General features: G+C 39.0%; 1 protein-coding gene across 3 annotated transcripts; it reads left to right on the top strand.

Moving 5' to 3' along the window:
- Positions 1–57: 57 nt before the first annotated feature.
- On the top strand, positions 58–25,887 carry atp1a1b (ATPase Na+/K+ transporting subunit alpha 1b). Of its 3 annotated transcripts, none has more exons than XM_018758296.2 (22): positions 58–237; positions 2,797–2,901; positions 3,151–3,210; positions 3,504–3,707; positions 4,215–4,328; positions 4,740–4,874; positions 4,975–5,092; positions 5,275–5,543; positions 5,863–6,171; positions 6,402–6,536; positions 6,643–6,835; positions 7,421–7,596; positions 7,688–7,824; positions 8,053–8,203; positions 8,503–8,671; positions 8,756–8,910; positions 9,016–9,139; positions 9,597–9,742; positions 9,859–9,989; positions 10,132–10,233; positions 10,766–10,857; positions 11,108–11,338. In XM_018758296.2, the coding sequence occupies exons 1-22, from the start codon at positions 226–228 to the stop codon at positions 11,134–11,136; spliced, it is 3,066 nt and encodes a 1,021-aa protein (XP_018613812.1). In that variant the 5' UTR covers positions 58–225; the 3' UTR covers positions 11,137–11,338. The 3 variants fall into 3 exon arrangements, with proteins under 3 accessions (XP_018613812.1, XP_018613803.1, XP_018613796.1); XM_018758287.2 differs by lacking the exons at positions 58–237; positions 2,797–2,901; positions 3,151–3,210; ... (17 more) ...; positions 10,766–10,857; positions 11,108–11,338 and adding exons at positions 11,506–11,710; positions 16,136–16,249; positions 16,354–16,413; ... (17 more) ...; positions 23,291–23,382; positions 23,632–25,884; XM_018758280.2 differs by lacking the exons at positions 58–237; positions 2,797–2,901; positions 3,151–3,210; ... (17 more) ...; positions 10,766–10,857; positions 11,108–11,338 and adding exons at positions 11,506–11,710; positions 16,136–16,249; positions 16,354–16,413; ... (16 more) ...; positions 23,291–23,382; positions 23,632–25,887.
- Positions 25,888–26,255: the final 368 nt, after the last annotated feature.

The raw sequence follows: 26,255 nt of genomic DNA, 5'->3' as shown, positions 1-26,255 counted from the left end.
GTATACTGCCACACCTCCCCCTGTCCTGGTAAACATAGTATATAAACAGGTGAATGTAAGATGAACAGCCAGGGAGCTTCAGAGCTTCACAGAAGAGCTGGCTCCTTGATGGGGCAGAGCCAGAGCCAGTGAAGTACAAAGGACTGACAAAAATACTTTATTCCTATATTTATCTGTTTTTAAAGATTTTTTTTCCACTTAGAAATTAAAGAAGAACCAGCAAATATGGGACTTGGCGTAAGTGTTTATGCATTTATTCTAAAAAAAAATACAGTTTTTACTGTTTTGTGCTGTAAAAAAGTAAAGTCTATCCACACAGTTTTCTTGCAAAAATCAATTAATTATAAAAACTGCAAATACATTTCAATATCTGGCCACATAAGCGCCAAGGGTCGGCTTGAAGAAGGGACAGTGTGAGATAAAAATGTGGCCTCACTGCACTACTGGATGAATCAGGGAAGTGACAGTGACACATTTGTAGATACTAAGGTGGCAAGTTAGTTCTTACTAAAGGTGAATGGGGTCAAATAAAACACCCATCAGAGGTCACACTTGCAGTAGGCCAGTAAAAACTTTTTGATGGCTAAAGACATCAAAAATTAATCATACATCTCAACATTGTTTGCTGAAACCCTTCTTAACCATCTTGCTGTTTAACTTGATAATTAAAAGACCATCTTACCTGCTCATTAGGTGTTAATATGCTTCTTCCCTGCTCTAGTATAAGACTGCAGCTATTTAAAACCAAGCTTGGTATTTTGAACTCATTTTAATAAATGTGGACTTTCACTGTTTTTACCAACATTTGTCAATTTTGGATTATACATTTACATTACATTTACATTTATTCATTTAGCGTACATTGTACACTTCAATCATAAACCTGCTTGGTGACCTTTAAGACAAATCAGTTTGGTGAATCCACTCCAGATTTGAACTTTGCGTGAAAAGCTAAATTACCCTCAGATGGAAACACTGTTCTCTCATGCCGAAATTTGTCTAACTCAATCTATATTTTATTAAAAACAAAATTTAAAAAATTTAATTCAAACATAAACTAAGTGAAAGTGTTTCTGACTAGGTAGATGATAAAAAAATCTGACTCCAGAAAAGTAAGAGCTGTTCTGTATCTGGGTGCTGAAAAGTATGATTAATCTAATACCTAATCTTTTAAGAATAACCTTCTGGTACAGACAGTATAAAAGAAAGTGTGGCCCATTGGTCTGGGCTGCTGTGGGCAGCAGGTGCTGCAGTGGTTAGGACTACTACCCTGCTATTTCAGCGCTGCTCTCTCATAGCGCCTGGGTGGTGCAAGAGGACATGAGTTTGATCTCCGCTCAGTCTGTGTGGATTTTGCTTGTTCTCCCTATGTCTACATGGGTTTCCTCCGGGTGCTCTGGTTTCCTCCCACAGTCCAAAGACATGCTGTTCAGGTTCTCCAATAGTGTGTGAGTGACACAAAGAGAGTATGTTCCACTGATGTATGGATGAGCGACCCAGTTTAAGTAGTGTATCTAGCAGTGTAAATGACCTTGGTGAATAAGGTGTGTGGGCTAGTAACACTAAATAGTATCCATTCTAAATTGCTTTGGAGAAAAGTGTCTGCTAAATAAATAAATGGAAATCCCACCAATCCTGTAGTATCCCTGATCAAGGTACTTGAAAGTGATACCATAAGAATACCTTGCTGTTTAAAAGGGTAAGTCATTGTAAATTTGCTCATATAACATCATAAGGTGACTTCAACAAAGGTGTTAGGTGAAAAGAGCATGTTACTGAAATAATAGTACTGGGCTCCATATTGTGAAAACAAAAAAACGTCCATTCTGTTCACATAGCCTCTGAGAAGGAAATTTCAATTTTCTTGAAGGGACACCAGTACCCTTGTTCATTTATTGTGCACACAAGGTGTCAAAACACAAACAAAAGCAAAATGGCCCAAAATTCCATGCACTTCATGTACTCTCAGTTATCCTGACTGGCCATGAATGAGTACAAAGCATGGCAAAATAGTACAAGCTCTTTGGAAAATGAATCCTGGTGATTAAGTGAACTGCAAAAAAACTTAAAACACCTTCAGACATGTCTTTTCCTTTTCTGAATAGATTTTTTACTCCATATGCTATTGGGTCAATATAGTTTACATTTACATTTACTTTTTTAGCAAATGCTTTTCTCCAAAGCAACTACCAATGAACTCTATGTAGTGTTATGAGCCCACACACCTTATTCACCGCGGTGAATTACACTGCTAGATACACTACTTGCAATGGGTCACTCATGCATACATCAGTGGAACACACACACACTCTCTGTCACTCACACACTATGGGGGAACCTGAACAGCATGTCTTTGGACTGAGCTGAAACACTTAGGGACATTGGGGCATTACTGGTGTGGCTGAGTCAAGCCTGACCATGAACTTATAACTGTATGTTTTCACTAAGCCAGTTTTTGTGTTGCTCTTAGACCTAATCTCACTTATGGTCCAGTCCTAATCTTTTCAGTGTTACTATCATATGAAATTAGTGGGGGAGGGAAAAGGCTTACAACAACAGCATCTATTAACCAAGTGAAAATCCATCCATCCATCCATCTTCCTCCGCTTTATCCGGGGCCGGGTCGCGGGTGAAAATCATAATAGTAATGTTAAAACAGAAACATAATGTACAGGCGGTCCTTATTAGGGAAATGTATTTTAGAGCAGAATAAGTCAGTGCATTTGTTTTTCCTTGCATTGTCACTGTAAAAGGTAAAAAAATATAAATTTGTATTCCGTCCTCTATTTGAAACAGCATGGAAGCAACTACAAGCTGGCAGCTAGCTCTGAGAATGCGCCCAAGGAGAAAAAGAAGCCCAAGAAAAGGGATATGGAAGAGCTGAAGAAGGAAGTTGATATTGTAAGAATAATCATTCCTGGATATGTAGAAAAATCATATTTTTTTGTTTGTTTGTTCCTTGGTCCTATACTCTGTTTTGCAAATGACATGCATATTTATTCTAAATAGACTCAATCTGACATAAACTGAAGAAAAAGCTTTTCACAATCAAAATGTTTTCTATCACTAAATCATCTACCTTCACATATTTTATTATATAATGATGCAAAAATGATAAACAAGTAATAACTTTTCTATAACACTTCTCAGGATGATCATAAACTGTCCATAGAAGAGCTCCAACGTAAATACGGCACAGACATTATTAAGGTCAGTGACTTTTCTGGTACAATTATAGCCAGGAGTTTCAGAGCCAGTAGCCTGATCTGAGTACAGGTCCTAACTCAGCAGTGATCATACTATATGTATGATTGCCTAATTGCTCTATGGATTCTTCTTTTACATTATTTCTGCTATGAAACCTGTTTCCCTTGTGTTGATTCTGTAAATTGCAGAGAACATCTGCATTTATTTGTGCACACGAAAATTAAAAATACAGTAAAAGAAAAATAGTAAACTATCTATGCTAAACTAACATTTGCAATACAATTTGCCTCATTTAGGGATTATCTTCTGAGCGTGCGAAAGAGATCTTTGCCCGTGATGGCCCCAATGCCCTCACTCCCCCTATTACCACCCCAGAATGGGTCAAGTTCTGCAAACAGATGTTTGGTGGATTCTGCATGCTCCTATGGATCGGAGCTATGCTCTGCTTCCTGGCATATGGCATTCAAACCGCTTATGAGGAGGACCCAGTAAATGACAATGTGAGTACGTAGATTATAAACAGGTCAGAACGTATAGAACTCACAAAGACAGCAAGGTGTATGTTTCAGCAGAGGTTTTATTCAAGCAATCACACAGGTGAGAGTCAGCACAGTTCTGGGATACTCGCAGGACATGATCAGACCATATTATATATATAGGGGCTGAGCATTTCATCTTAGCATAGTAAACACAGAATGGTGTTTTGATCACTAGTTCTGCATTTGTCTCATATTCGTATGCCACGTTCCAAAGACCCCTAATAACCTTTAATTCACACCTCTCATCACACCATGTCCATGGAAGACATGCCCGTTAGGTTGATCAAGTCATTTATGCAAGGCCACCGGTGGAGGTTCGCTTACACTACGCTCAAAAATAAAGTATGATTGTAGCATATAATTGTGAATTTCTGGAAACCAATATCTGGATAGTTCATTGTACTGACTGCATGTTTATGACAGATGTCACGTTCCTATTATGATGAAGAGTTCTCCTTTTTCATACAGCTGTACCTGGGCATTGCACTTGCGTTCGTCGTATTTGTCACTGGCTGCTTCTCATATTATCAAGAAGCAAAGAGCAGCAAAATTATGGACTCCTTCAAGAATATGGTCCCACAGGTTTGAGCTCATGACTGTTGAGAATTTGGAAACCTTTATTAACATTTGTTAAATTTTATATGTATTCATTATTTAAATTTACATTTACATTTATTCATTTAGCAGACGCTTTTGTCCAAAGTGACATACATCTCAGCAAAAGTACAATTTATGCATTACATTAAGAGAAAGAGACATAGCTGCAGACATGTGACTCTAGTATTTACAAATACTGTTGATTTCAAATTCTGTTGTATACCACAGTGATGCAGATTTAGTCCTGAATTATCATGTTCTGTAAACACATGAAGTCCATACCTACCTCCCGTACAGAACTTTCTGAGAACATTCAAGCATTGTTTTAACAGCTTGTTGGTAATGTGAGATCAAAGATGATAATCTAAACTTATACAGTTTTTCTCCTTTGTCTAGCAAGCAGTGGTGATTCGGGATGGTGATAAAAAATCCATCAATGCTGAGGAAGTTGTACTTGGAGATCTGGTAGAAATAGCAGGAGGAGACAGGATTCCAGCTGATCTGCGTGTCATTTCTAGTCATCGCTGCAAGGTACTTTTGATCAGGTCCTTGTACACATCAAATCCTTGCCAAATGCCATGTCTGTCACTTTATAAGAAATAAAATGTTTTTGCTACAATTTGTGTCTCAGGTGGACAATTCTTCCCTTACTGGGGAATCTGAGCCTCAGACTCGTTCTCCTGAATTGACCAATGAAAACCCCCTGGAAACAAGAAATATTGCCTTCTTTTCCACCAATTGCGTAGAAGGTATGGGAATATAAAAAAATCAAATAATTAGCGTTTTAACACAGAACTCCTAATTTTCCTGATTTGCATTTTTATTTTGCACAGTACAATTGATAATGGTGAAAATGATGTAACAAATTATTGTCTTTGCAAAGCAGAAGATATGAAATATTCATCTCATAACTTGTAAATTATATTTTTAGGCACTGCCCGTGGTATTGTAATCAACACCGGTGACAACACTGTGATGGGGCGCATTGCTACCCTTGCTTCCAGTCTAGAAGTTGGACAGACTCCCATTGCCATTGAGATCGAGCATTTTATCCACATCATCACAGCTGTGGCTGTGTTCCTTGGAGTGACTTTTTTCATCCTCTCACTAATTCTTGGATATGGCTGGTTAGAAGCAGTTATATTCCTCATTGGAATTATTGTTGCCAATGTACCAGAGGGACTCCTAGCTACTGTCACTGTAAGTAAAAATATCTAAAAATGAACGTGTCTGAATTTTTTTTACCAACATTATGTAACAAAAGCCAATTATTTGTGTCAAAATATGTTTGGAGGTTTACCTCAAAAATCACAATGTAGAATAAACATGTTCTTAAGTTTTTATTGCTGCAGCGATTTATGTGGAAAAAAACAAAGACATACAGAGATGTTTACTGCTATACAAACAAGAAAGGGTTGATAAAGTTCATGTACCGTGTTGAGTTTGCAAGTAATCCAGCATATCCTGTTTTCATGCATGTTAAAATAAATATTTTGCCTCCTCTTCTGGACCTTTCCAGGTGTGCCTAACCCTGACAGCTAAGCGCATGGCCAAGAAGAACTGCCTGGTAAAGAACCTGGAAGCTGTGGAGACCTTGGGTTCTACGTCCACCATCTGCTCTGACAAGACCGGTACCCTGACCCAGAACCGAATGACTGTGGCCCACATGTGGTTTGACAACCAGATCCATGAGGCCGACACCACGGAGAACCAGAGTGGAACCTCATTTGACAAGAGTTCTGCTACTTGGGCTGCACTGGCACACATTGCTGGCCTTTGTAATCGTGCATTCTTCAATGATGATCAGAACAATGTGCCTGTCCTCAAGGTAACCAGCTTTTGCAAATGTTAATTGACCAATACAATGTACCAAAATTTAAACCCATAAAATAGCTGTGGTTTGGTTTTTTTCCTTCTTTTTTGGTCTTTCATCAATTTGTCTGTAATACGATAAGAGGACTGATTCTCATTTATTCATTTTATTGACCCCGTATGGGACAAGCGGTTCTGAAAATGTGTGTGTGTGTGTGTGTGTGTGTGTCTCTTTCTCTATTGCAGAGAGATGTTGCTGGTGATGCCTCTGAATCTGCTCTGCTAAAGTGTATTGAACTGTGCTGTGGGTCTGTAAAGGAGATGAGGGACAAGTACCCTAAGATTGCAGAAATCCCCTTCAATTCCACAAACAAATACCAGGTACACTGGTCATATCATACAGTGTTTGTTTAAGTTTCCTTAAACTAAGATAATGCATATTTTAAGGAAATACCTCCTGTTTCTTCCATCACTTTACTTTACATAGCTCTCCATTCACAAGAACCCCAACTCCTCTGAGCCTAAGCACATCCTGGTGATGAAGGGAGCCCCTGAAAGAATCCTGGACCGCTGCTCCACCATCCTGATTCAGGGCAAGGAGCAGCCACTAGATGATGAGATGAAAGATGCCTTTCAGAATGCTTACTTGGAACTGGGTGGTCTTGGAGAGAGAGTGCTGGGTAAGGTTTATATACATAGCATTAGAGTATTCTTTGAACTATAAACTATCGTCATGACATCACTGCTCTGTCTTACAACACTGGTCGTCACCTTAAAACTCCTTTGATCCATAAAAACAGTAAGTCATATTTTGGTGAAAATTTAGCTAACCCATTCTCCTATTCAGTCTAACTACATTTTACTACCAATTACTGAAGTACACACACACACACACACACACACACACACACACACACACACACTGTCTGAAATCGCAAGCTGGAGCCTAACCCGGCAACGCAGGGTGCAGAGCTGGGGGGGAGGGGGCACACCTCGGACGGGATGCCAGTCCATCGCAGGGCACACCAAGCAGAACTTGAACCCCAGACCCACCAGAAAGCAAGCCCTGGCCAAGCCCACTGCTTCACCACACCCTCCAAAACACAGTATATAGAAAGGAAATTATTTACTATTGAATTCACAAAATTATGAAATATTTTTTCAAAAGCTGTGGATAAATTAGCATTAGTTATGTAAATAGAAGGAAGGACTTAATTTACAGATTTTTTGTTTTCTTGTTCTCACATTTTTTTTCATAATTGCAGGTTTCTGCCATTATTTCCTCCCTGATGACCAGTTTCCTGAGGGATTCCGTTTTGATCTTGATGATGTAAACTTCCCCACTGAGAACCTGTGCTTTGTTGGCCTCATGTCCATGATTGACCCTCCCCGTGCTGCAGTGCCTGACGCTGTTGCCAAGTGCAGGAGTGCTGGAATCAAGGTGTGTACATTGATGCGTTTGACCATTAGTTCTTATTACGGCATTTCCATGAATCCAAGACATTTACTTCAACCTAACGGCCTTAATCCAGGTTATCATGGTTACTGGAGATCATCCAATCACCGCAAAGGCCATTGCAAAGGGTGTAGGTATCATCTCAGAGGGCAACGAGACTGTTGAGGACATCGCTGCTCGTCTCAACATTCCAGTTAGTGAAGTTAACCCCAGGTAGAGGATAAAACTGAATGCTTTCATTACAGATTTTATTATTTCTGTGTCTTTATTTAATATTATTAATATTGGGTCATATAAATTTGTCACATGAACTTCATTTTATGTAAAGCTTATGTCGTACATTATACAAAGTGCCATCTGTAAAACATTAAATATAAGAGTCATCATTGTCTGGTCTGAAGTAAATAAATTTCCTTAATCTCCTTAATTTCCTGTCTCCAGAGATGCCAAGGCTTGTGTGGTGCATGGTGGAGAACTGAAAATTATGACTTCTGAGATGCTGGACGATATCCTGAAATATCACACTGAGATTGTCTTCGCTAGAACCTCTCCCCAACAGAAGCTGATTATTGTTGAGGGTTGCCAGAGACAGGTAATATTATGCCTTTTTTGTTAAACTTTGAGCATTATGTGCTACTTAAAACATTCAGTCCCAAAGTTTATTTTTTATTTGGTCTTAATCTAGCACTGTGCAGCCTATACCCACCCTTTCACCAGCTTCCTATGGTATTCAGTAAAAAAATATTAGTGTTGTAATGTAACCATATAACTTCATGGCCACCAGGCTAACAGGGATTGTTTTCAGATGTAGTAAATCTGACTGTCCTAAATATTTTGAAGCAGCTGTTGGTCTAGAAAGTTAAGGTGACTCTGTGTCTTTCTGACCCACAGGGTGCCATTGTAGCTGTAACAGGTGATGGAGTGAATGACTCCCCTGCCCTGAAGAAAGCTGACATCGGTGTTGCTATGGGCATTGCTGGGTCTGACGTTTCTAAGCAGGCTGCTGACATGATCCTGATGGATGATAACTTTGCATCCATTGTAACTGGTGTAGAAGAAGGTAAAGCAAGACCTTGAATGATTACTTTAATATTTAATGGAATTTAATAAGAGAATTTCCTAAATTTTTCTTCTCTGTCACCAGGGCGTCTGATCTTTGACAACTTGAAGAAATCTATTGCCTACACCCTAACTAGTAACATCCCTGAAATCACTCCTTTTCTGATGTACGTTGCTGCAAATGTCCCCTTGGCTCTTGGAACTGTCACCATTCTCTGTATTGACTTAGGTACTGACATGGTGAGTAAATGAATGGGTACCTTTGACAAAAGTCATGTAATTCAATGCTGGCATACAGACTTTTGAAAATTACTGTATGGCTGATTATCCCCTTCTCTATTCAAGATTCCTGCCATCTCCCTGGCTTATGAAAATGCTGAGACTGACATCATGAAAAGAAAACCTAGAGATGCCAAAACAGACAAGTTGGTGAATGAACGACTTATCAGTATGGCCTATGGTCAAATTGGTAAGAGCTCTCAATTTGTAATCCAACAACTGTAACAATGCCTTCTTGTGATTGTTGATAATATGAACAAAAAGCTTGACTTATTCTATCATCTCTACTGCTGTAACACACAAACTCACATCTCACAGATGCACACGCACACGCATTAGCTGAAGCTGCTTGTCCTGAGTGGGGTTGTGGTGAGCCAGAGCCTAGCCTAGCCCAGCAGTGCCGGGGAGGGGACACACACAGGATGGGACACCAGCCCATAACAAGGCACCCCAAGCAGGACTTGAACCCCAGACCCACCAGAGAGCAGGACCCGGCTATTCCCGCTGCACCACTGCACCCCCCTGACACATAAAATGATATTTGCAAAATATGTGAAATAAAGTATAATTCTGAAAAGAACAGTTGGGGCAGGGAGCTTTGCTCTGTTCGATCAAAATGGATCTCTGATTACTGTCTTTTTCTCTAGGTATGGTACAGGCAGTCGCTGGTTTCTTTACTTACTGCGTCATCCTAGCTGAGAATGGGTTCATGCCCTCCATACTGTTAGGCCTGCGCGTTAACTGGGAGGACAAGTTTCTGAATGACCTGGAAGACTCCTATGGGCAACAGTGGGTAAGTAATTAGATATCTGAGCTCCTTCAGGCAACACAGGTGACAGTGATGATTGCAAAGTGAAGGTCATCAGCTGATCCATTCCATCTCATTCTTTTTGTCTCTCTGTGTCCTAGACCTATGAAAAAAGAAAAATTATAGAGTACACGTGCCACACTGCCTTCTTCACCTGTATTGTTCAAGCACAGTGGGCAGTCTTGATTATCTGTAAAACCAGGAAAAACTCTATAATTAAGCAGGGCATGAAGTAAGTATCTGATAAATGTTGATCATCTTTTTTAACAACAAAAAATAATCATATTTTTGCATTTTGCTGGGTTAACATTATTCTGGGCTTTTCATTTTTTTTTTTTTTTTTAATCAACCGGTCTTTTTACTTTCACTCACAGGAACAGAATTCTTAACTTTGGAATATTTGAGGAAACATCTCTCGCAGCCTTCCTTTCCTACTGCCCTGGAATGGATGTTGCGCTCAGAATGTATCCACTCAAGTACGTTGAACATTTTTTTTTACCAGTTACATAAATAGTTATTTAACATATAGATTTTTTAAAAACTGTGCTTGCAAATATTTAGAGTCATAATACCATCAGGGGATGAGGAGGCAGCATATATTTGCCTTCTGTATATCTACTGTAGGTAATAGTTGGTGCACTGTTTAAATCAATATGGGATGATTTTTTTTTTTTTTTTTTATTAAATGGACAAATGCCAAAGTTTATACATTAGCAAAAGCCACTTTATATCCCATTCTCTGTTGCACACTTTCTTAATCCACTTCAATTTCTTTTGCATTCTTAGTATCTTTCAGATGCAAATATCTTTTGCATTCTTTGTCTTCAGTGAAAATGTACAAATTGTCAGTCTTAAAATGTCAAACAAAAGAAAAATTAGCTTTATTTACTTTCTGGTTAGTTGATTAGAATTGTTTTAGGGATAAAAACTGAAATGCTTAAAGCAACCCGGCAACCATTGTGATGTTTAACTTTGATTTTATAAATTTCTGTCTTTTTACCTGTTCAGATTGTGGTGGTGGTTCTGTGCGCTCCCTTACGCGCTCATCATTTTCGTGTACGATGAAATAAGGAGATACCTTCTACGCCGGAGCCCAGGAGGTAAAACATCTTCTTTTTACTGTACCTTTCATTCTGAACAGAATTTCAAAAATTACATCACCTCTTTAACACATTTTCCTCCATCTGTGTAAAGGCAGCTCTACAGAGAATTTAAACATTTTTTTGCTATGCACAAAATTTAAGTGATCTGTTATTCTGTAACTAAATTCTTTTGCTTGTTGGATTGCATGATTTTACAAGTGATAATACAGTATTTTTCTAAGCCCTTTTTATTTTTCCTTTTGTTCAGGATGGGTGGAAGAAGAGACATACTACTAGGCAAAAGCTTTTAAACCACAGTTTTGGTTTTTACAAACAAATTAATCTTCACGCCACAGTTTCATGAACATGTTTAATAATTGTGTAATTTGAAATAAAATGGTGGCAACCTAACATCATGGTTACTTCATTTGAACGTTATCATGAAAGTCACGGTGCTCAAACACAATAAAAGTCACGTCACAAACACGAGATGAATCCGCTTATTCACAGCTCCGGACATCATAACGGTCCCGCTGCGGTTTATCAATGGCAGGCGCCACCTACAAAACTTTGCGCTCAACGAGCGCGTAGGCTCCTCCCTCTCAGGTTACCGTGGAAGAAGCGGCCTACGTCACGCGGGAGCGCGCGCCGTATATAAGTACAGTACCCCACGCCAGCACCGTTTCTAACGGAAAGAGGGCGGACCTTAGGGGGCTGCGAGTCGGCGGCACGTGCGGGTCCCTGACAACTGCTGCAGCGCGAGGAGCGGGGAGCTGGATAGCCGCTACGGTCACTGTAACAGTATCCTAGACACCATTTTATCGGTTATTAAAGAAGACTTGCTGCAGGAATCAAAAAAATGGGGCTTGGGGTGAGTACACCTTCCCTAGTTCGTCTCTTTTTACTTTTCTGTAGGTGTTTTACTACGTAGACTTTACTACACACATACAACAAGTCACACTCACGGCTGGTTCTTTGGAAAAAAAAAATGAGTACGAATGACTGAAATAGGTTTTCTGTCAGACTTTTCCCGTTGCAGTAATATTATATGTGGTCATGATTAAATTCATTTCTTCTTTTGTACCGTCAGCTCCTGAGGGAGAAAAATGCGTCGCGCTGTACGCAAAATACAGTACACGCTGAGGTAAATTTTCTTGTGTGGTGGTGCCGAGGAGGAGGAGGCGCGCGCGTTCCCGCTCCCCCAGCGCTTTCTTGGCAGCGGCTCCTCCTCAGCCGCTCCGTGGTCACCGTGTGTCCCCTCAGCCCCCTCTTTGCCCCCCGCGGGGCCAGTGGCCTGTGGTCACCTCTGCGAAAACAGACTAAAGTCCATAAAATGAAACACGACGGTGCTGCACAGACGCTTTTTTTAAACAGTGTGTTGGCGGACGCAGGCACTTTTCCAAGGAATGCCTGCCTGCCCAGCGCACTGACTCTGACTGACGGATTTTGAAAAGTATTTTTTAATAAATGTGGATATGTGGAATATAGAAATATTTCAGTTTTAAAGCAGCAAAGGAACGGAACGGTGTAGAGAAGACAAGAAGAAGCAGGCTGTTCTGAACTGTGTGGAAAACAGTTTGAAAGGTGTCAGGTTATATATGGTACAGAGTATGTTACTCGTGTACGGGGTGTTTTCCTGTGAATATACTGATTTTTATTATTCTATTCCGTATTATTAAAAAAATATATTCTATATATTTTTTTAATTTTTTTTATTAATCTTCGTCATGCGAAGCTGCATCTATTGACGGAAATGTAGGAATTTAAAGATACATTCAGCTCAGATCCGTGTTTCCTGACTTCACTAGAAAACTGGATCGTTTTAAACATTAAACTTGCATGCGTAGCCTACATTTGCACATCCTTCAGTTGTACTGGTATATTAATTTAAAATATGATTCAGTCGTTTTCATATTTACCAAATGAGAGTCATAAGACAGAAAGAAACATCACTTACAATGCATTCATGAAAATGTTGCCCTTTGGCTGTCATCATCATCATCACTGGCATCCATCAGTCTAGAAAGACCATGGATCATGGCCCTTTGGCTGTATGACTGAATAAACCACATGAATTGTTGCAGTGGTGTATGTGATGTTGAGCTTCGTTCATTCTTATTTAATGTTCCCCAATATGTGTATAAAATGTAGAAAAGGTTTTGGGTTTTGGTTTGCCGCACCTCAGGGTTTTCCATACAAATGGGCTGTTCACGCTGCCCTCTGAACCCTTACAATTTTTGGCCAAGGTGAAAGAGATTTCAACTCACAGGCATTCCATTATAAATACCTTGAAATACTTTCATGGAAATGATGTGCTCTTCGTTTCCCAGAAACAAAACCAGTTCAGTTCAGTAAAGCTTTATGGATTTAAGTGGTTTCCACCATAATGGCAGTATCAGTTTCTTAATATAGTTTCAGATTAGAGTCCCCCAGAGTGCATAGCTCAGGCACACTTTTCAAGAGCGTGGGCATTCTTTCTACACAACAGATACTGTGCAGTAAGACAGGTCACTTCTTCACTCTTATTTCCATCTTTGTGGCAGGAAATTAAAGTGTTAATTTCTTTGCTTGCCATCCAGAAGCAATGAAATAATTTTGAACTATAATGAAGTCTCATGATGCAAGGATTATAGCTAGTGTGAAGTTAGGTGTGTGTGTGTGCGTGCGTGTGTGGTGCTGTACTGAGCAGTCGAGTATCTGGGATGCACAAACAAAGCAATCAAAGTAATGAAATCCTATGAAACATTTGTTGCTGCCTGCATAGAGGCTGTGCAAATTCTTTGGCCCTTCTGTGTTTATGGTTGCTGTTGCCTGCTTAGAAAGGATTTATTCCATTAATCTTATTGTAAGAACAGCACGTACTTGCTGTACGATGAAGACAGTCCTCCAGAATGCGCAGTGGAAGTCGGTTGGAAGCAAACTTCATTCCAAGGTGCACACAGAGGAAAAGTAATAAAGTTTCTTTTGATAGGAACTGTTGAGTTAAGGTGTTACTTTAAAACAGCTTCACCAAATTTAAACACCCTTAGAGTGTAGTTTAGAAAAGCCCCCAGAGGTCTTCATACACAATGTAACTATTTTATTCATTTATTTATGTTGCTAACTTGATAACCAAGGCCCCAACTCCCTGGTGTTTGAGTGCTTCAAAAGTTCTTTTGTTGCATTGCAGGATACTCAATGGAAAAAGGGAGCGTAATATATCTTCTCTGTGTGCCTCAGATGTCTGTGAAATTCCATGAACCCCTTTGTCCTCTTGATTAATTTCATGCTGCTGAGTACAGCTTTCGGGGGGGGGGTCAGATATTAAGAGATATCCGCAGGTTGCTGGGTAGACCCTTGTAATCCTGTTTTGGGATATCTTCTTAGAACTATTAAATACAGAGGAAACTGAAAGAGGTTCATTTATTTTATGTACTTTATTAATGCATTCTCAATCCTAGCAGTGGTTTCTTTTTCATGAATCACAGTCACTTGGTTCAGCCAACATCCAATATGTTTGCAGTTTGGCTACATAAGCGTGGTAAGTGTCATAAGAAGGGTTGAGGGGTTTTCTTGTTTTTTGTCCCATGATGAGAAAAATCAATAAACCACAAATGAGCACTAACATCTTAAATTCAAAAAATGGCCTGTTCTCTCAGATATTTTGAAAAGCAGAGAGAGCAGAGGTTTTGTATGTTGTCTGAAAAACTGTTCTGAAGCTAACACACTACAGCAACACAACTCAAAAAACCAAGAATACTTCACAAAGCAAAACTCAATGAAATCCTTCCATAACTCGTTACCAGAGTGCTTAAAAGAGAGCCTGTTAAGGTTCAATGGGCACACAAGCCTTTCTGAAATAGTTGGCATAGGGGTGCGGCCTAGGCTGTTTGTACCCACAGTAAAGTTAAGAGATTGGTAGTGCCTTTGGCACTAGTCCGAATCCCTGCCTTTGGGTAGTGCAGAGATCTGCTGTAAGTTGACCAGCAGTAAAGTACACTGGGGAATGTGACTATAGTGTCCATTATAGCTGGTATCCAAAGTAACAATTAACTCTGCAATTTAAATACAGCCTCCCCCCACCTTAAGAAGGTAAATGTTCAGAAATCTTTTGTAAGGTGAATTGTCATAAAGATGTTATCCCCATTAGTTTACATTTCTCTGAAGCGACATATGACTACTGTGTAGCATTTAGCTGACGCTGTTGTCGAAGGCAGCTTTCAATGCTAGACATTGCACAAAACACCCTACGGTTATTAACTCACTTATACATTAGAGGTTTAACACACACATGCATACACTAAATGACATTTAGAGTGGTCACCAGTCCACCTGGAACACACCTTCAGGAAGGAAACCCACATATGTGTAGTGAGGGGAGTAGGAGTGAGACAATACACTCACAGCTTATTTTGAAAGCCAGAGTTTTTAAAAATCAACCCCAGACATGATCCATTTTTATTCCTAATACTCCTGAGAAGTTAGACTTGTTTAAATTATTTAGCAAGTACATGAATTGTGAAGGTTCTGTTTTGACTCGTATTTTACACAGCACATTTACAATAGCATGCATAATCTTTCTGCAGTCTTCAATATTTGGTACAGCTGTTCCTTCAGGAAACCATTCCACAGTATCACCAATATCCAAGGGTGCCCACACCGTTTGATTGAAGAAATGTTTTCCGATTTATTTACCATTCTTAAATTTTCCATTCCTGGCTTTTATTATGGAGAAGGAGCAGTGACCCCACCCTTGTGGACAGGTTGACATATATGGTCAACAAAGTCATGTGCTTTGGCCCAGAATGTTGGCCTGGAGAACATCATCCATTGAACCACTTATTCCATAGTAGTAGCAACAAGAGTCTTCAGATATTCGTTGCACTCTTAAGTGTTTGCTCCTAAATCTGGGTCAGTTGTTGTGTTATGTAACTGTGAGAAATATCTTCATAGCTACTGGGACTGATGCACTCATTCAGTTCTTTGGTTCAGTGGGGATCAACCTAAGAAAACATGAGCTTGAACATTATATATTAAGCGCTTTTTCATCAGATACTCAGTGGGCTAGAGTAGGTAGCATGGGTAGTTTTCTTTTTTTATTGATTCCACAATAAATTTTCCCTACTTTCCCTGCTGACTTTTGTTTTGGGAACTATGGGACTTAATGGTGTGTTAAGCTGTCTCCTGTTAATGATGTTTGTATTAATACAGGACTTTAAAGAATAGTATTCAGCCCTCAGGTTCTTTTTGGAGTCTGGGAGATTTTGGTCCTTTCCAAGTTGGATATTTGTAGAGATATCTGCTTGGTTTTCTGCAGGATGGACGGGACCAGTATGAACTGGCGGCAACCTCAGAGCAGGGGGGCAAGAAAAAAGTCAAGCAAAAAAAAAAAGAAAAGGACATGGATGAGCTTAAAAAGGAAGTAGATATGGTATGTTATAAGAGTAACCTATTCATGATCAACTGTTTAAATGTTTTTAAAATTTCAGTAAGACTTTTTTATCTTAATTTTGTTTTTCTATTGCTTATCTCCAGGATGACCACAAGCTGACGCTGGATGAACTTCACCGCAAATATGGCACAGATCTGACGAGGGTGAGTTTTCCATCAAACATTCAAACTGTGCAAGAAGCCTCAGTTTTACCAGTAATAATACATTCATTTTGTGTTTAACTTTCTCCTATTATCAGTTTTCTGTGAAGTATGACAGAACAGTTTGTATAGCCCAAACGTCTCTTATGTAGCACCAAAACAATAAAAAAGTAATCTTTTGCCTTGTTCCTTGAAAACTACAGAGCTGGATAAGCACATACCAGCCCATCTAAAATTGCCATGCCTCTTTTTTTTTGAATAAATTATTGACCTGGTTTATTTCAAAGCACATAGTCAAACCAGCCAGAGCAGTAAAAGAAAACCACATAGCTTTTTTGGGTTACTATTAAAGAGAGCTCTTTTGACAAACTGTGCTGCACAAGTATGTCCACACATTTAAATTAAAACATATCCAGTTTGTCACTGGTATGATTTTAAAAACCAAACAAAATTTTAAGTCTAGTTACAGCTTCTTAAGTTAGACTTACCTTGGTTGAAAGTATTTTGAAAGCAGGAAGTGAGTTTCTCAAGTTAGAATAGAGGGAGGTAGCTTTTATTTGGTTATTACTACTTTGTGACAGTCCATTCAAACACAACAAGGAGGAGGGACTGATTTGGAGTAGGGAAATATTGGTGGTCCTTATATTGCCTGAGAGTTGTATTTCCTACCTCATGTGCAAACAGATGGGCAGAGAAAGCCTGAGTGACTTTGCTCCAGTGTTTATTCTATGTTCTTTCTCTCTTACTTTTTCTAGGGGCTGACGACAGCACGAGCTGGAGAGATCCTGGCTCGTGATGGTCCCAACGCACTCACACCACCACCAACCACCCCAGAATGGGTCAAGTTCTGCAAACAAATGTTTGGTGGCTTTTCCATGCTGCTGTGGACTGGGGCTGTCCTTTGTTTCCTAGCATATGGCATTCTGGCAGCCATGGAGGAGGAGCCAGCCAATGATAATGTAAGAAAACACAATGTACAATGGGAGTGCCTTTCTGATTCTTGGCAGTTCATGATATTTGAATTGTCTCTTTTTTTTTTTCCATTCTACACAGCTGTACCTGGGTGTTGTGCTCTCTGCTGTTGTTATCATAACTGGCTGCTTTTCATACTATCAAGAGGCCAAAAGTTCCAAGATTATGGACTCCTTCAAGAATTTAGTCCCGCAGGTGCAATATCTTACACTATGAATTTTTAGCCAATTTGTTCTTACAGTTTATGAGTGTCACTCGATTTTTGTCTGACTCTCTTTTCTAGCAAGCTCTTGTGATTCGCGATGGTGAGAAAAAGAGCATCAATGCTGAGGATGTAGTAGTTGGAGATTTAGTTGAAGTTAAGGGAGGTGACAGGATTCCTGCTGATTTGAGGATCATCTCTGCTCATGGCTGCAAGGTGATTTTGGTCAAGATGTTTCTCATTAGTTTTATGTTTACTTGTTTGTCCCCTATTGTATTTAGCACATTATGGTTTTTATGCAGGTGGACAATTCATCCCTCACTGGCGAATCTGAGCCTCAGACCCGTTCTCCCGATTTCTCAAATGAAAATCCCCTGGAGACAAGGAACATAGCTTTTTTTTCTACCAACTGTGTAGAAGGTACATTTCTTGTCTTGCTGCTTTGAGAACACTTACATTTAAGTGGAGTGAAAATCTGATGGATTAATTACGGGGCCAGTGTCATATTTGTGTCTTTGTTTTATTATTATTATTATTATTATTATTATTATTATTATGATTACATTGGTTGGTTGCTTGCGTAACCATTAAATGATGCCTTTATCCAAAGCAGCTTGCAATGTTATGTTTCCAGAGAAACACTTAAAAATGTGGATTTTTTGATACATCTGAGTAATTTTTATTATAGCAATTCTGGGTAAACACCTTACTCAAGAATACTATGGTGGAAACAAGATTTAAACCTTTTAAACTCCTTGATATCCAAGGCCATGGGTCTAACCACAATGTTCAGGACATATTTCTGTCTTGAGGAAAAAGTAAGATGTATAATTTATGTGTTTTTATTTCAGGCACTGCTCGTGGCATAGTTATCAGTACAGGAGACCGTACTGTGATGGGACGCATTGCCACCCTTGCTTCTGGTCTGGAGGTGGGACGCACCCCCATTTCTATTGAGATCGAACACTTCATCCACATCATCACAGGTGTAGCTGTCTTCCTTGGAGTTTCCTTCTTCATACTTTCACTCATCCTGGGCTACTCCTGGCTGGAAGCTGTCATCTTCCTCATTGGAATCATTGTGGCAAATGTGCCTGAAGGTCTTCTGGCTACAGTCACAGTGAGTAGAAGAGTCATCCTACAAATATGACCAATTCAGCTGTATGTTCATGAAACAAAGCAATCTTATAAAAGTAATTGGAATCTCACATAGTTACAAAAGGAATTGTTCAGACAAATTGCAGATTCTCCAGTAAATAGGCTTGTGTTTAATTAGGTATCCAAAGGAGCTTTTCACATCCATATTTGTACAGATACACACACACCGTGACTTGGATTAATGTTCGGTTATGACTGACAAAAATGTAGCTCCTGCTGTACAGTATTACCATATAATTCTATATGGTACTTATGTCAGTTATAAGAATGTTCCCTTAGTCTTTAGACAGGGGACACTCAATTTCTGCATTGTTCTTAGGTGTGTCTAACCCTGACTGCTAAGCGCATGGCCAAGAAGAACTGCCTGGTGAAAAACCTGGAAGCTGTGGAGACCTTGGGCTCTACGTCCACTATCTGCTCTGACAAGACCGGTACCCTGACCCAGAACCGAATGACTGTGGCCCACATGTGGTTTGACAACCAGATCCATGAGGCCGACACCACAGAGAACCAGAGTGGAACCTCATTTGACAGGAGTTCCTCCACCTGGACTTCTCTGGCACGCATTGCTGGACTTTGTAACCGTGCTGTCTTCCTTGCTGAACAAACTAATGTACCCATCCTCAAGGTATGTTCATGTTCACGTGTCTGTTTAGTCTTTTTTGTATCAAAATCAGAAATATTCCACCACAAGGGACAGCTGGTCCTTAAAGTGATTATTGTCAATATTTTATGAACCATACACTTTGGATGAAAGATTAGTATGTTATCTGAAAAATAATTACATTTCTGTTTTTAGATGTTTTTTGATTGGAAAAAAATTCTTGTCTTTATCGTCATTTTATAAAGTTTTCCGGAGTGGCTCATACTTGATGAAAAAAATATTGTATATTTGTTTGGTCAGCCTAGATTTCGTGTTTGTTCTAGGACAGTGATTTGGGTCAACATTATTTTCTTGTTGTGTTTTTAATAAAGGACATCAACATTTATGAGATTATTTGAAATTATTAATTGTGACTGCGAATGGCTAAGAAAGTTTTGGTAACTGCAGTCATATGATTATGGTTGGCATAGAGAAGAGTATTGGGAACGTCGTTCACCCGTGTTTATTTCATGTCTTTTATTTTCCTCACAGAGAGATGTTGCTGGTGATGCCTCTGAATCTGCTCTGCTAAAGTGTATTGAACTGTGCTGTGGGTCTGTAAAGGAGATGAGGGACAAGTACCCTAAGATTGCAGAAATCCCCTTCAATTCCACAAACAAATACCAGGTACACTGGTCATATCATACAGTGTTTGTTTAAGTTTCCATAAAGTAAGATAATGCATATTTTAAGGAAATACCTCCTGTTTCTTCCATCACTTTACTTTACATAGCTCTCCATTCACAAGAACCCCAACTCCTCTGAGCCTAAGCACATCCTGGTGATGAAGGGAGCCCCTGAAAGAATCCTGGACCGCTGCTCCACCATCCTGATTCAGGGCAAGGAGCAGCCACTAGATGATGAGATGAAAGATGCCTTTCAGAATGCTTACTTGGAACTGGGTGGTCTTGGAGAGAGAGTGCTGGGTAAAGCATTTCATACCCAATTATGAGCTGCTAGAAATATTTCATTCAGAAAAAGAACTGAGATCATTTCAGTTGGATTTTCCTTAACCACATCTGATTAAAGGATGTCTTCATTGGGTATTCTTAACTTATGCAAACCCCCAGCAGAAAGTCTGAAAAAAACTGTTCAGTACAGTACAATATAACAACATCTTTACAGGCGATGCAATCCTAGAGATTGTTTTATTTAGCTTAAAATTTTCAAGATTACTATTATTATTGTTATTATCTGTATTATTACTGTAACAGAAAGGTGAACTTTTTTTTTTAATTTGGGAAGGGATTTTTTTTATTATTCCAGCTGAACTACACTGAGACCTTGACATGATATTTAACATTACTCTTCACAAATGCCCATTAATGAAAGACTGCTAAGCAGAAATAAATCAGAATGCAAAAAATATTTTACCAAATGTTTTTTTTGTCATGGTCTAATATACTGCTTTTGCTTTATAGGATTCTGTCATTATTTTCTCCCTGATGATCAGTTTCCTGAGGGATTTCAGTTTGACACTGATGATGTGAACTTCCCCACTGAGAACCTGTGCTTTGTTGGCCTCATGTCCATGATTGACCCTCCCCGTGCTGCAGTGCCTGATGCTGTGGGCAAGTGCAGGAGTGCTGGAATCAAGGTGTGTCTGTTATTTTTTTGTTAGTTCCTGTTAAACGTATTTTACAGTATACAAGGTCATACAATATAGCTTGCCTTCTTAACCCAGGTTATCATGGTTACTGGTGATCATCCAATTACTGCAAAAGCCATTGCTAAGGGTGTAGGTATCATCTCAGAGGGCAACGAAACTGTTGAGGACATCGCTGCTCGTCTGAACATTCCTATAAATGAAGTCAACCCCAGGTAAGGCTGGTTGAGGGAGTCCTTTTTAGTTTGTTGGAATTCTCTTACTTCCTGTGTAGGATTTGCAATACAGGAAGTAAAATAGAATCACTGTGTTTTAATTGTAGATCAGAAATGTGGAAGTTAATGGTTTTGAAATTGATTTGTGTGCTTTTGTCTGTAGAGATGCTAAGGCCTGTGTTGTTCATGGAGGTGACCTTAAGGATCTGACCTCAGAGCAGCTGGATGATATACTGAAACATCATACTGAGATTGTTTTTGCAAGAACCTCTCCCCAACAGAAGTTGATCATTGTGGAGGGCTGCCAGAGACAGGTATCATTTTTCTTTCCTCCAAATTGCCCTCAAAGAATCTCATGAAATTTGATGGAGCATATTGATGAGATTTTGAACCATGTATATACTGAGGTGTGTGGTTTTGGTAATCTGCTTAGAGTCAAAAAGAGATATGAAGAAGGTGTTGATCTACGCATATAAAGTGTCTGCTTTTGTGACCCACAGGGTGCCATTGTAGCTGTAACAGGTGATGGAGTGAATGACTCCCCTGCCCTGAAGAAAGCTGACATCGGTGTTGCTATGGGCATTGCTGGGTCTGACGTTTCTAAGCAGGCTGCTGACATGATACTTCTCGACGACAACTTTGCCTCCATTGTAACTGGAGTTGAAGAAGGTATAAGCAGCTCCAGAGGATTATGATCCAGTGTTTTAAATTTGTAGCCCTGTGTCAGCTCAGAGTTTTTGTTTCTTTTGTCTTCAGGGCGTCTGATCTTTGATAACTTGAAGAAATCCATTGCCTACACCCTGACGAGTAATATTCCTGAGATCACCCCCTTCCTTCTCTTCATCATTGTTAACATCCCTCTGCCTCTGGGAACAGTCACCATTCTCTGTATTGATTTAGGGACTGATATGGTGAGTATTTTAGAGTTTGTTTTGACCAAACAGTTTTTATTCAAAAAAATATTAATACTCCAATTTTTACTCTACAAGGTTCCTGCCATATCTTTGGCCTACGAAGCTGCTGAAAGTGACATTATGAAGAGACAGCCCAGAAACCCCAAAACGGACAAACTAGTGAACGAGCGACTTATCAGCATAGCATATGGCCAGATTGGTAAAAAAAAAAAAAATTAATTACAGTTTTATCCTCTTGATGAAGATATGATGGTATTTTACATCTTTAAAATGATTCCCTTGGGCAGCTGGTCCTTGGTTATTCATGTGCCTTTTGATGAATTATGAAAAAGGAGCCATGTTTTCCTAACGGCGTTAGACAAGATATATCCTTACTTAGGTTTGTCTCTCTAGGTATGATACAGGCGCTGGCTGGTTTCTTCACTTACTTTGTCATTCTTGCTGAGAATGGGTTCCTGCCCTCTACGCTACTCGGAATCCGCGTTGGGTGGGACGACAAGTACTTGAATGACTTGGAGGACAGCTATGGTCAGCAGTGGGTTAGTATGCAGCATACACTTCTTAGTAATAGAAAGAACAATGTGAACGACACTGTTAATTTTTACCTTTCTTTTAGACTTATGAGCAAAGAAAGATTGTGGAGTTCACCTGCCACACAGCTTTCTTCACCAGTATTGTGATAGTGCAGTGGGCTGATCTTATCATCTGTAAGACCAGAAGAAACTCTGTCTTCCAGCAGGGCATGAAGTAAGTACTGTAGATCATTTGAGGGGGAGTGCAATTAAATCGATCTGTGGGCAGAATAATAGTATACTCCTGATGAACCATTTTTTTTTTCCATTTTTCGTTCAATTTTCCATCAGAAATAAAATCCTCATCTTTGGACTGTTTGAGGAAACTGCCCTGGCCGCTTTCCTGTCCTATTGCCCTGGAATGGATGTTGCTCTAAGAATGTACCCGCTGAAGTAGGTTTAGTGCTCATGTTTTTGCACTGTAATATGTAGTAGGATAATCTTTTATCATAATTTTTTAAGATAATCTTTTATCAGAATTTTTTAATTAAAAACATTTTGAATAAAACCAGGTTTTTGTAACATTATGTGCTCTGCCAGGCTGCATACATTTATGTTAATGTTTTTCATCTCATTTGTCGTTTTAATGTCTTTCCAGACCTAACTGGTGGTTCTGCGCTTTCCCCTATTCACTCCTCATCTTTATTTATGATGAAATTAGAAAACTTATTCTTCGACGCAGCCCAGGAGGTAAGATAAAATGCAGTCTAACTTTTTTCATTAAGCAGTTGTACCTATGCTATAGAATTGTGCATCATTTTACAGTCTTTACACACCTACATTTTCTCTATAGGTGCTTATATGGAAAGTAGTACTTTATATGGAAATGGTACTTTACTTTGTTTTGCATTTTTCTTTACATGTTTAGTTGAACTGTAGACTGAAGTAGAACAAATTAAATTAATTGGATTCTGAAGCCTTTCTTTTACTCTGTTTCAGGTTGGGTGGAACGAGAGACATACTACTAGCACCTTCTGTATAACACATTTTTTGCATGTTAGTCTTGCTGCTCTGACTTAATATTTGTAACTTTGGATGTTTTTATATAGAGAATGCTCAACACAACTCAGATCGTAAAACTAAGACATTGTGTGCCTTTGTTTTGGAGCAGGGCATTTTATATGTTTTTATCTGTGTAATATGTAATAAACTCAGTCAGGTCCTCTTGGCCTTTGCCTTTTTGTAATGGGAGAATTGAACCAATTTGGACAGATGTTCGTCAGACTCAGAAGTCTGACATTTTAGTGTATTTTTCTAACTGCAGCATCCTAGTAGGACCTAGGGTAGTAGAAGATGGTTGTTACTGTAAAACATGGATATACTTTTTCAGAAGCTGCTTGTTTTTATGTAAAAGCAGTTTAGATTGGGCATATTTGCTGTGTTTATTAATTACAGTGATGTGCCTTGTTTATGTTTGTGTTGGTTCCAGCATTGGGGTAACTTTATAAGCTTTAGGAAGTTTTAGTGCCCTTGGCAGGAGTTCATATTTTTATGAGGATCAAGAATGCATAAAACCCATACTCTTCTCATTCAAGGGGCACAGAGATTTGTTGACGTGAATTTTCTCAGGATGGGGGAGCACCTCCTTCCTCATTTTTTGCCACAAAGGGACAGTTCTGCCTTTAGAAAATGTTCAGAAAGTGAGTAGGTAACCATAAAGTTATACATCTCCTAGATGTTATGGAGTAGCTTAATTTGACATTATACTCTATCTAACAATTCTGCAATATGTTCACATTCATTCCTTGGATCAAATTCAGAAGACTGAAAACTCTTATGGCCCCCTTCTCCCAGCTATTTCTAATGAAGTGTAACCCTCTGGCATTTGAATGTTGATCAGTGGTGTTCTTGTTCACGCATAACAGAAAGCAGTTATTATAAAGGGGTCCTTTTATGCAGGTCTCATTTGCCTTAAACTTCCCAGACATTTCTCAGGCTTTTTTCCATTGTCTGAAGGCCCTCCAAACAGAGCTAACTCTCTCCACTTCTACACGGCCACTGCAGGATTGGCAAGACGTGAAAGAAAGCGAGGGAGAAAGAGACCTGTAGGCATGGATACAGCCCACTGTCTTAGAGCTATTTCAGTTCCATTGAAGAAGCACTTTGTGTGAACATTAGATATTCAGCACTGAAAGCAGGCATGAAGTTCTAGAGTATTTTTCATTCAAGATATGGTTATTCTTGTCTGTTGATATAAAATCCACAACTTTAGTTCCACACTTTATTTCCTTTAGTCTTGTTCTCAAGATAATATTGGAAGAAATGATAACTGATACGTTTATACCATTTATAAAAGACACACTAGTTAATACTGACCCTTCCCCAGTACGAGTAGTTTTTCAATTTATCACGGGTTTTCTTCATAAATTCAGACACGTACAGTGGATATTTTGAGAAAAACCATAAGAAACTCCAAAGATAGGTCTTTGCAGAGCTGCACAACTACAGAACAGCTACATAATGTGACACATTTATACTTTTAATTGTATGAAATATTATTAGGTGACTCTTGCTTAGAGTCTTTGCATAAGAGATGTTACTTAGCAGTCACCAGTTACTAACATAAGCATTCATTCATGTGTATGTATTGTTTATAGCACATCTTACGACAAGGTATTTCAGGCCATTCATATGATGGGGTGCCCATATTTATCAGCCAAAATTATGATTTTCTTGGGTAGAGTTCTCATTGTACCAGAAATAACATTTTATAACCTTGTTTACTGATATGTAAATTGTGTCAGTCACCACAAACTGTCAGATGACATTCATAAATTGCTTGTCCAAGGAAATACCATTGTACCCAAGGGCAGGCTCACTAATTGTATCAAGATACGATAACCACACAGCCAATTGATTTTGACTTTGGGGAGTTTGAACAAGAATGAAGTCTAATGTACATGATGCTATAATGACAAAAATAGCTGAATGGCTGAATTCTCACTTCAAGTATTCACATTGGTATTGGTTCAGAATATTAAATAGCCAGACTTGATACATGATTAGTATCTACTCCCATTATGGTGATTTTAGCTCTGTCTTTCAGTGCATTACTGTTGTTGCAGCAAAATGAAACAGGAACATAAGCTGCAGGGCTGAGCATTCACAGAGGGTTTATAGAGAATTTAAAGAAAAGAAAACAGAAACTGGACATATGCTGAAAAATTCTAATAAAACCTTATTACACTGACATATATGATCACATTAGCCTAATGAAAATAAATGGGTGCCAGAGGTGATGATATCCAATGTTATTTTCATATGAAATTATAAAGATTATTTTTAAATTAATTGAAAATAATGAATTAAAATAAGGAAAACAATGTTTTTGGAAAATGCTTTTCATGGTCTAAGTGAAGGAGTTTAAACTAAAGTTCTAAAACAAGATGCTTCCTAATATTACTTCAATATAAACTGGGCATAATTGTATTGTATAGATTCAAGTCTGGGGACATCATTGGATTCTCACATGAGGAGAAAAATTTGATGGGTAATTTTTAATATAATTCTATAGTGCTTTTATGTCCATGGCAGTTTGTTGCTTTGATGTATACACAGGTACT

The sequence above is a fragment of the Scleropages formosus genome, chromosome 12, assembly GCF_900964775.1.
Source record: "Scleropages formosus chromosome 12, fSclFor1.1, whole genome shotgun sequence".
Lineage (NCBI taxonomy): Eukaryota > Metazoa > Chordata > Actinopteri > Osteoglossiformes > Osteoglossidae > Scleropages > Scleropages formosus.
Note: the sequence above shows the minus strand (reverse complement) of the source record. Positions and strands in the feature narration are given on the sequence as shown.

Coding starts and splice junctions, on each gene's coding strand:
- atp1a1b (XM_018758280.2), top strand. Junction 17,801..17,886: donor TCTCTGCTCATGGCTGCAAG/GTGATTTTGGTC, acceptor GTTTTTATGCAG/GTGGACAATTCATCCCTCAC. Junction 19,371..19,877: donor CTAATGTACCCATCCTCAAG/GTATGTTCATGT, acceptor TTTTCCTCACAG/AGAGATGTTGCTGGTGATGC.